This window comes from Elephantulus edwardii, unplaced genomic scaffold, assembly GCF_000299155.1.
Source record: "Elephantulus edwardii isolate Elephantulus edwardi_28Jun2011 unplaced genomic scaffold, EleEdw1.0 scaffold00049, whole genome shotgun sequence".
In the NCBI taxonomy this organism is placed as follows: Eukaryota; Metazoa; Chordata; class Mammalia; order Macroscelidea; family Macroscelididae; genus Elephantulus; species Elephantulus edwardii.
This window is the reverse complement of record NW_006399799.1, coordinates 16,627,315-16,638,242: the sequence shown is the minus strand read 5'-3', so window position 1 is coordinate 16,638,242 and position 10,928 is coordinate 16,627,315. Positions and strand designations below refer to the sequence as shown.

General features: G+C 37.2%; 1 protein-coding gene across 1 annotated transcript; it reads right to left on the bottom strand.

Annotated features, from left to right (window-relative positions):
* Window positions 1-2,787: 2,787 nt before the first annotated feature.
* LOC102873082 (olfactory receptor 2A12-like) lies at window positions 2,788-10,192 on the bottom strand. Its single transcript, XM_006886611.1, has 2 exons — window positions 9,281-10,192; window positions 2,788-2,865 (listed from the first exon to the last, which is right to left on the bottom strand). The coding sequence occupies exons 1-2, from the start codon at window positions 10,190-10,192 to the stop codon at window positions 2,788-2,790; spliced, it is 990 nt and encodes a 329-aa protein (XP_006886673.1).
* Window positions 10,193-10,928: the final 736 nt, after the last annotated feature.

Below are 10,928 nucleotides of genomic sequence, written 5' to 3'. Positions count from 1 at the left end.
AATATGCACCATTTGCATAGCCATGTGCCTCCACAGTCAGTCATCTACATTTGAAAAGCCGTGTTTGAGAGATAAACTCCACAGCAGCAAATTTTCCCAATGCAGTACATCATTTGATTTCTTGACTTCTTCTATAGCACTGGGAAAATGTGCTATTAGGGACCTCTCCCGAGTACTGAGAAGCAATGGATATTAGTCAGAGGCTAAGGTCTGCCTTAGCCTCTGATCCAGACAGTGGTCATCACAACTACTTGCTATGCATTAGAGAGCTGGACAATGACTAAAGGCGACAGAAGAAGAATCTATGTCTTTGAGTTGTGGTCATGGAGAAGAGTCTTGAACATACTATTGACCATCAAGAAAACAAATAGATCTGTCTTGGACAGGATGAAACCAAGTTTCTCCTTGGAGGCTAGGATTTTGAAGCTCCATCTCACATAATTTGGGCACATAGTCCTAAGAGACTGATCCTTGGATAACGACATAATGCTCGCAAGGGTAGAAGGGCAACACGGGAGAGGAAGACCCCGGATGAGGTCAATTGATATAGTAACTGAGTCAGTGCAGGTAAGTGTATTGGAGTCAGTGAGACTGGCTCAGGACAGGGCAGGCTTCAGAGCTGTTGTACGTAAATAGGGTCATTATGAGTCTCAGGCAACTTGACCACATGCGACAACAACAATAATTATTGCTGGAGTGAGGTGATAACTCATTGTGCCTTTTATTTGCATCTCTCTGATAGCTTGATAATTTCTTTATGGGTTTGTTAACAATCTAAATATCTTCTTTAGTGAAGTGTATTTTCATGTCCTCTACCCATTTTATGATTGGATTGTTTATATTTTTCTTGTAGAGATGTTGGAGTTTTCTACAGATTTTCTTTTTTCCCTGAGGAAATATTGGAGATTGATCCCTCCTTTGATGTGCCATTGTCAAAATTTTTTTTTCCTGTCTGCAGGTCCTCTTTTCACTCTTTTAGAGAAATCTTTTGGTATGTGTGTTGTGATTATGTGCCATCCAGTTTACTATGACTCATAATAGTGCTCTGAACAACAGATAAGAATCTTGTCCTATCCTGCACCATCTTTACAGTTATTGACATTCTTTTTTTTAAATTTAGTTTGCTTATTTTTCATTTCATTGAACATCTACAGAGATTTTGGAATTCCATTCATTCATTGTTGCACCCTTCTCCCCGCACAATCCCCCTCCCCCCTCCCCCCATTTGCTCCTCTCCTTGAAAGCAAAAGAAAAACTCCCTCATTGGTACACAATCCCCCCATACCTCCCCAAACCCCCCCCCCTACCCCCAAATATAATCCACTCTGCAACCCTCATTGCGTACTCCTACGATAAAAATAATGCCCTAAATTATAATACTTTTAGACTATTCTCTCCCCCATAGACTTCAATGCCGTAAACATATTTCATCCAGTTTTTCTCAGTCTTACCCCCACCCCAATGCCAGCCTCATTCTACATTCTTAGCCTAATGTTGCAGTCACTGTGTCAAGCCACATTGTTGAGGGTTTTCCTTTTTTTCTCTCTGCGCATTGTTGAGTCTTTCTTTTTTGTTCCCCCCGGCATGGTGGGGTTTCCCAGGATCAACCGTTCCTAATAACATTCCCAAAATATGTGGGTTTAAGTTTCACCATCCTTACTCAAGCAGCACCCTTGCTACATTTCTCCCAAGACAGATTTAAGTGGACTCTTTTGGTAGTCCACAGGATATTCAATACACTTTGCCAAGAACACAATTCTAAGTCATTGATTCTTTTTCAGTCTTCCTTATTCATCATCCAACTCTTAGTTGCATAAGAAGGAATACATCTGATGCATATACGAATTTCATTTTGGGGAGGTTGTCTGGTTTATCCTCTTGATTGTGCATTTTTTTTCTGAAAATTGCTGATATTTTATTTGTCATGGCTTTTTGTTCTCCCAATTTCATCTGGATTTTTTTAACCAATTGCCAGGCAATATGCTTTATCAACATGGCCGACTTTTGAGTGCCTCTTTAATTCTTTCCACAGTGGTTTGTGCTCTCTCAAAGGTGCCTTGGAAGACAGGCCTGGCAATCCACTTCTTTTTTTTTTTCTTTTTCACATTTACAGAGACTTTGGATTTCCATTGTTGCGCTTTTCTCCCTGCCCACCCCTCCCCCCTAGTTTGCTCCTCTCCTTGAAAAATAAAATAAAAATTCCTTCATTGGTATACAATCCCCCACCCCTTGATTGTGCATTTTAAGTTATATTTGACAGTCTATTTTTGCCAATGATAAGGCCTTCTAAATTTGGCCCATTTTTTTTTCTTTGATAATCTTTATAGGTTTGTTTGGTTTTTTAAAAAATTTCAAATGAGTTGGCTTAATTCCAAGTGGCACAGAATTCTGGGCATAATGAAGAATGAAGATTCTGACAGGATTCTGGATTCCATTTACTTTGACTGTACAGCTAAGATCAGAATGGCTGAATGAGAACTGGAGATAGACCACCATAGGGTTTCTTCTTCACTATTTCACAAAGTTTCTTCTTAACTGTACAACAGGCTCCAAGACAACACTTCATTTTAACTACAGGTGGTAACAGATGTTACAGCAGAGAATCCAGATGTTTTAAAAAAGAACAGAAGTAAGGTTCATTATTGCCTCAGTCTTATTTTTTGCCAGATTTCTTCATTCCACCCGTGGCCAGGGGACCTTTGCCGGCGGCCTTCACTTTTAGTTCCTCGAGTTTCTTCCGTTCTTTTTGTTTCTGCTTGAAAGCCTTATCTCTTCCATCTCCTTGGTCTACTTCTTGGGCTGTTTCAGGGGCTGCTTCTTACCACCTTCTCGGCCAGACATGGTGCCGGCCACCCCTTCGATAATCTTTAGTTTTAAATTTTACAGCTAGGTCATTGATTCACGTTTAGAGTTTTTTTTATATGATGTGCAGTATGGGTTTTGTTTCATTTTCCTGCAAATACACATCCAGTTTTGCTTGTGTCGTTATGTCCTCGGAGTTCTCTTTGTTACTGTAGAGGAATTCTACTGATTTTTGGATATTGATCATATATCCTGCCACCCTACAAAATTAGTCTACTAGGTCTAACAGCTTTTTTATTGAGTCCTTGGGGTTTTCTGTGTATATTATCATATCATCTGCATAAAGCAACACTTTAGCCATGTCTTTGTCAATCTAGATGCCTTTTATTTCTTTCTCTTATCATAGTGCCTTAGCAAGTACTTCCAATACAGTAGTGAATAAAAGTGGTAACTGTGGTCATCAGTAGTGAATAGAAGTGGTAACTGTGGTCATCCTTGTCTGGTCGCTGTTCACAAGGAATATGCTTTTAGTCTTTCTTCATTGAGAATAATATTAGCTCTTGGTTTTGCATATGTACTATTCACTATGTTGAGGAAATTACCTCCTATTCTTGTTTTTCTGAGTGTCTTTCTAGGAAAGGGTGTTAGATTTTGTCAAATGCTTTTCTGCATCAATTGCTAGAATCATATGGCTCTTTGTTATTTGCTTTGTTAATGTGGTGAATTATATTGACTGTTTTTCTTATGTTGAACCACCCTTGCATACCTGTTATGAATCCTACTTGGTCATGATAATTTTTTATGTGCTTTGGATTCTATTGGCTAGGATTTTGTTAAAGATTTTTGCTTCTATATTTATGAGATATACTGGTCTGCACCTTTCTTTTTGGATAATATCTTTGCCTGATTTTGGTATTAGGGTTATGCTTGCTTTATAGAATGTCCCTGAGAGTGGTCCTTATTTTTCTATTTTTTGTTTGTTTGTTCAGGTTTCTTTTTAATTTTTCTATTTTTTTAATACTTTAAGTAAAATTGATGATAGATCTTCTCTGAATGTTTGGTAAATTTCAAATGTGAAGCCATCTAGTCCAGGATTTTTTTTTAATGGGAAAGTCTTTTTATGAGCTGTTCAATTTCTTCTTTAATGATGAACCCATCCAAGTTTCTACATCTGGTGGGGTCAGTCTGGGTACGGCATGAATATTGAGAAATTAATCCATTTTTCTTCTAGGTTTTCAAATTTATCAGAGTATAGCTTTTCATAATATTCCAATATTACTGATTTAATTTCATCTGGTTCTGTTGTGATGTCACTTCTATCATTTCTTAATCAGGTTTTCTGTGTCTTCTTTCCCACCCCCCCTTTTATTAAATTTGCCAGTGATTTGTCAATTTTTTAGACTCTTCAAAAAACCAGCTGCTGGTCTTATTGATTGTTTCAATTATTTTTCTGTTCTCTCATTGATTTCAGCTCTTGTCCTTATAATTTCCTTTCTTCTAGAGTCTATAGGATTAGATTGTTGTTCTTTTTCTATTTGATGACGGTGTTAAGTGAGAACATTGATTTTTCTTCTTTCTTTCTTTTTATGTTTATGCCTATTGCTATGAACTGCCCCTGGAGAACTGCCTTAGCTGCATCTCAGAGGTTTTTGTATTTTCACTTTTAAAGGAACTTATTTATTTCATTTTTTATTTCTTTTATCCAGCTTCTAGGATAATACAGTTTATCTGGGAAGCTGGATTCTATGAAGAGGGGTGTAGTAACAGGTTTAGAAGGAGATTCATCAATAACCTGCATCATGCAGATGACACACCTTGCTTACTGAATGTGACAGGAGGGCTTGAAACACTTGTTGCAGAAGATCAAGGAATGCATCCTGCAGTGTGGATTGCATGACAATATCAAGAAAACAAAGATTCTTACCAATGGGCTAATAGGTAGTGTCATGATGCATGGAGAGGAGTTTGAAACTGTCAACAGTTTCACCCGCTTGGATCCACAATTAACACTCTTGGGATCAGCATGCAGAAAATAAGGAGACTCGTTGCACTGGGGAAATCTTCAGTTAGGAGCATCTCCAAATTATTAAGAAGTAATTATGTCAGTTTGAGGACTAAGTAAGGGGCATCTGACTTAGGCCATGGTCTTTCTAATTACTTGCTATGCATCTTTGAGCTGAATAGTGAATAAGGATGAAATGACAGAAAAATACTTGTAGTGCTGGAGAAGAGCACTGAACATCCCAAGGACAGACAAGAGAACAAACAGATAAGTCTTGGAGAGAATGCAGTGGGAGCACTCTTTGAAGGCAGGAATGATGAGACTTTTCCTCCCTTCCTTTGGCATGTTGCTAGGAGGTGCTAGTCCTTTGAGAAGGACATGATCCTGGGAAGTGTGGAGGGTCAGTAAAGGAGAGGAAGACTTTCAACTACGTAGATTGAAACAGTGACTGCTGCAATGGACTCTAGTGTGTCAGGAAGTTTGAGAGTAGTGCAGGATAGAACAGAATTCAGATCTTTTATTCATAGGGTCTCTATGAGTCATACTCATCTTAGTGTCACCTAACAATAATTTCTTTTATAACACAATCAATGTTCTAGCAGAGAGTTAGTTAGCTTCAACTGGGGTGGTTTTGTAAGCTTTACCTTCTTGTGCTTAATTTTTAGTTATGGCATTGTGGTCTGAGAATATACTTTGTATTATTTCAATGTTTTTTAATTTGTTAAGGATTGCTTTGTATCTTAATAGGTGATCCATTCTGGAGAATGTACCATGTACACTTGAGAAAAAATGAATTGAGTTTTAGTTGAGTGCAGTATCCTTAATATGTCCACAAGGTTGTGGATTGTATAGTTGATTGTATAGTTGAGATCTTCTGCTAAGTTTCTTTTAAGTTATCTTTTGGTGATATTTGTGTGCTGAAGTCTACTACTATTGTGGTTCTGTCTATTTCTTTCTTCAATTCTGTTAACTGTTGTTTTATGTATTTTGCAGGTCTATCATTTGGTGCATAAATATTGACCAAGGATATGTCTTCTTGATCTATTGTGGCTTTAATCAGTATGTAATTTCCCTCCTTATATTTTATGGTGGTTTTCATTCTGAAGTCTATTTTATCAGAGATTAGGATTGCCACTTCCACTTTCTTGTGATTGCCATTTGCCTCATATATTTTTTTCCCCAGTCTTCGATTTTGAGTCTATCTTTCTCTTCTTTTTTTAGATATGTCTCTTGTGGACAACATATTGATGGGCTTTGATTTTTTTATCTATTCTGTTACTCTTTTTCTCATCATATTCAGTATGATTATTATCAGACTAGGTTTACTGTTGACATTTTGTTGTGTTTCCTTTTCTGTTGTTTCTGGTTTCAATGGTCCACCCACTTTCCATTTGTGTCTCCATGCGAAGGACTTCACTTAAAATTTTTGTAGTTTTGTTCTCTTTTCCACATAGTCCTGACATTCCTTCTTTTCTGCAAATGCTCTAATTTCTCCTTAATATTTGCTGGAGAGTTTTGGTGGGTATGGAATCCTTGGCTGGCAATTATTTTCTTTCAACTTTCTGTATAAGTGATCCCATTGTCTTCTACCTCGCATGGTTTCCACTGATAAATCAGAACTTAATCTAATTGTTTCCCCTTTGTAAGTGACTGTTTTTCTCATGTTGCTTTTAGTATTCTATTTTTATTTTTTAATTTGGAGAATTTGACTAGGACATGTCTCAATGTTTTTCTTTTGGGGTCTAGTCTATTTGGTGTTCACTGTGCTTCTTGATGTAGATTTCTCTGTTCTTCAAAATACCTGGGAAGTTTTCTTCTAGTGCTTCTTCTACAATTTTCTCAGTGATTTCCCTGTCACTTCCTGTTCTGGAATTCCAATCATATGTATGCTGTTCCTTCTGATGTCCTTCCACATGATTCTAACGTTTTCTTAATTTTCTTTACATCTCATCTCTGATCTTTCTTATGGTATATTTCCAGTGAGGATCTTGTCTTCTATCCCACTCTCTTTTTCATTTCTTCAGTTCTACTTTTTTTGTTCCATCAGCACATTGGACACTTCTTCCATTTCTTTCTTAATATTCTGAATTGTGTTTTCATGCTTTTCTGTTATTTTCAGTACTGTGTTGGCTGTACTTTCTCTGTCTTGTGTTTTGGGGTAGTTTGTGGTTTTTTTTGTTGGTTTGGTTTGTTTTTTTTTTTAGTTCTTGTACCTCTTTATCTAGAGTATCAATTTTGTCTTCTATCTTTTGTATTTTCTTCCAGAGCTATTCAAGTTGATCCTCATAAATATCTTTCTTCTGGACCACTGTCACTGGTGTATTTGCTTTCTTAATGACTTCCACTGTTTCTTCCATCATTTGTATCTTCTCTGTAGCTGTTCAAATAACTCCATATCAATATATTTGTTCTGATTTTCTATATCTGGGGTATTCATTGGATTTGTTTGGGTTTTTTAGGAGAAGGGTTATTTTATTTTTTCATGATCACTGGGGCAGACTGCTACTTTCTTGACATTATGTAAGTAATTTCTTAGTAGGTGTTAGGTTTTAACTGTAAACTGTCTCAGGGTATGGCAATGTTTTGTGAAGGACACTATGTTTATTGGTGTTCCCCTCTTGTCTTCCTGAAGCATAATGACTGCTGCCTTCCAGAAACCATGGCTCCACCTGACCTTTTCTGCTTGACCTTAAAAAAATCCCATATGATGTAGCTAGACAGCAGTGTTTGAGGCCAAAGCACCTCTCTTCTTGTCTCTATGGGACTCTTCAGTGGCAGGTCCTTGACTTCATTCTTGTAGCAATCACAGGTGATGTCTTGATAGGAATTTGCATATTGGTGATCTCCTTTTTTTTTTTAAGCAAAAGGCCAATAGATGGCAGGCAGGAGGTGGAGGGAAGGCCATGGATGTTCCCCTACCCAAGGGAGGTGGTCTGGTCTCTCTAAAGGGCCCCACTCTATTCCAGGTGCTTGCAGGTGGCGTAAATCACTCCTCTGAGAAAGTAAATCTCAGTATTGTTTCAATTTAAGACTTACTATTTAGCAATGAGTTCTTATGCCAGAGTAATTAGTTATTTAACCATTTTTCATTTAATACCATTTGATATCCCTTTTTATAAATTGGCAATTCATATTATTCCTTTTATATTTAGGGTTTTTTTTCTTATTTTGCATACCAAGTCATTTACATGTGCCCTGTTTCATATTGTTTACACGTATTCTATTGGATCTCATGTCATTATAATTCATTACATTATTTCTATATTTTGTTGCCATCTTAATAAAAAGATTATATATTCCTACCAACTGTCATGTATTCTGCATTCATCTCTCTGGGAATAAAATACATCCTAGGTATTTTTAAAAATTATAAAATAATTCCAAGGAATATAGGGAGCAGTGGTGACTTTGTGGCAAGAAGCTGTGTTGAAATCCCGAAGGCATGCGGTTCTAATCCACCAGCTGCTCCACAGGAAAAGGATGAGCAATCTTTTCCCATGTGGTAACTGCTTCTGAAAACTTTCCAGAGGGTCAGCTATGGGTCAGTTCTGACTCGATGGTACAAAACAACATCATTATGATGAGACTTGATCATCTTACTTGCTTAAGCAAAGGAAGGTGAACAAAGATTTATGGGGAGTTTCTGAGGACAAAATTTGCCTTTGTAAAATATTTTTATTGTAATTTGGTTGAAGATTTACAGCAATTCAATTTTCCATTCAACACTTCATACACACTTTGCTTCGTGTCATCAGTTACAATCCCAACAACATAACGTCACCCACCCCACTTAGTCTTCATGTTTTCTAATTTCACTTCTTTCCTATCCCTTCTTAAATCTGAACTTTGTCTTTGAGAAAATACTGCCCCTTTGATCGCAAGTAATCAATTGTTTTAATGGCTGGGTATCTTCCTAGTGATACTGTTCACTGTGTAAACCTATCTATTGTTAGGATAAAAACTGAATACAGGCATGAGTTTAGTTCCAAGGCTGAAGTCTGGCTAAGGGCTATTTTCATAAACCTCCATATAATCAATAAGATTGGTCTTTTTTATGATTTTTCATTCTGTTCAACATTTTTTTCCACTCTATAAAAGAACTTTAAAGTGATCTCTTGGTGATTAGTCACTGGTAATAGTTGGAAAGAGTTAAGAATTTTAAACTCTTTTTTTTTTCTTCTTCTGTCAAGAGTGATATGACTGAGGTACGTGAGAAATTTAGTCTTATAAGCTGTGAGATTATAAAGATATTTGTTATGGTGCAACAATTTACCAAGTTGATCAGTACAGTAATGCTGGGTTTATATATCACATTTGTGCCAAAGGATAATTACTATTATGGTTCAAATGCAAAATTCTGGATGAAGACCAAATTATAGATTTTTCTCAGTATTTTTCTTTGCCCCATACTGAACATTCTGCCACAGGCCTCTTATAGATCTCAGTTCACCAGGCCACCCTACCACGTTTCAGTACCTTAAGAAAAGCTCCCTTAATATCCTTATTCCTCAGACTATATACTACAGGATTGAGCAGAGGAGTGAAGACATTGTAAAAGGTTGAGACTTGCTTATCACGTTCAGAGGAGTAGCTGGAATTGGGCCTCATGTAGACATAACTGGCTGGAGCATAGAAGAGTATGACCACAATAAGGTGAGAAACACAAGTGGAGAAGGCCTTGTAACGGCCACTGTTGGACTTGATCTTCAGAATGGCCAGAACAATACGGATATAAGAGGTCACAATGAGAGAAAGTGGGGCAACAACCATAAACACACTGATAACTAGATCTACCATTTCAATGAGGTGTGTATCCATGCAGGCCAAGCTACGTACTGAAGGACCTTCACAAAAGTAGTGGTTCACAATATTAGGCCCACAGTAGGGAAGTCTCATAGTGAGGAAAGTGTGAATCAGAGATAAAAAGAAACCACAGGCACATGTTCCTGCTGCCAGTTGGGTGCACAGGTCCCAGCTGAGAATAATAGTGTAACGCAGAGGATAACAGATAGCCACATATCTGTCATAGGCCATGACCACAAAAAAGATGCATTCAAATAGGCCAAAGGCACCAAACATATACATTTGCAGCCAACAACAAGCAAATGATATTGTCTGAGAATGAGTAAGAAGATGCACCAACATTTGAGGTACCGTAGTGGTGACAGATCCCATGTCCAATAAGGACAGAATACACAGAAAGAAATACATGGGAGTATGGAGATGAGAGTCCAAACAGATCAGAGTGACAATGAGCCCATTGCCCAGGATCGAGCTGAGGTACAGGAGAAGGAAGGCAAAGAAGAAAATCCTATTGGAAGTGGGGTCACTGGAGAAGCCAAGGAGAATGAATTCAGAAACCCAGCTTTGATTCTGCTCTCGAGGCATCCACATGGTGAGACCTACAAGAAAACTACATTAATATAAATGTTACTGGTTGTATGGTGAAGGAAAAAGATGACTGATCTCCTCCCTTGCAATGTATTGCCTCTGAAAACTCACTAGAGGGTCAGCTACACATCAATTCCTACTCAACAGCACATAACAACAACAATAATGCCAGTTATCTACAAGATACACTCACTAGAGACAAAGACAAAAGTATGCTAAAAAATTTTTAAAAATGTGGAAGAGACTTATCAAGCAAGTGACAGTCAAAACAGTGGGAATAACAATATCAACTTCTGATAAATAAATATCAAAGCAATACCTAGAATAAAACACAAGATAAGACTTATTATTATTATTAAAGTAGCTATCAAACAACAGAACAAAATAATAAATTATATCAATGTACTCAATCAAAAATCCCAAAATAGATAAATTAAAACTTAGCAGACTTGAAAAGAGAAATAGTTAATTGTGCAACAATGGTAGGAGACTGTAAAATGATTTTAAGTGAAGGCAAAGCAACAAGAAAAACCACAATAAAAGCATAAGAACTAAACAACATGGTCTTTCCTCATCCCTTTGCTTCTGGAAATTCACCCATCTCAGAGAATCTCTCTTTGAAATGTAGCTTTCCTATTCTCTTTCTCTGCAACCTAACTTTTCTAAAGAAAAATGTCTTCTTCATCCTTGCTCTCAACAGCATACTCTAAGAAAGGCTTGACACTGGGATTCT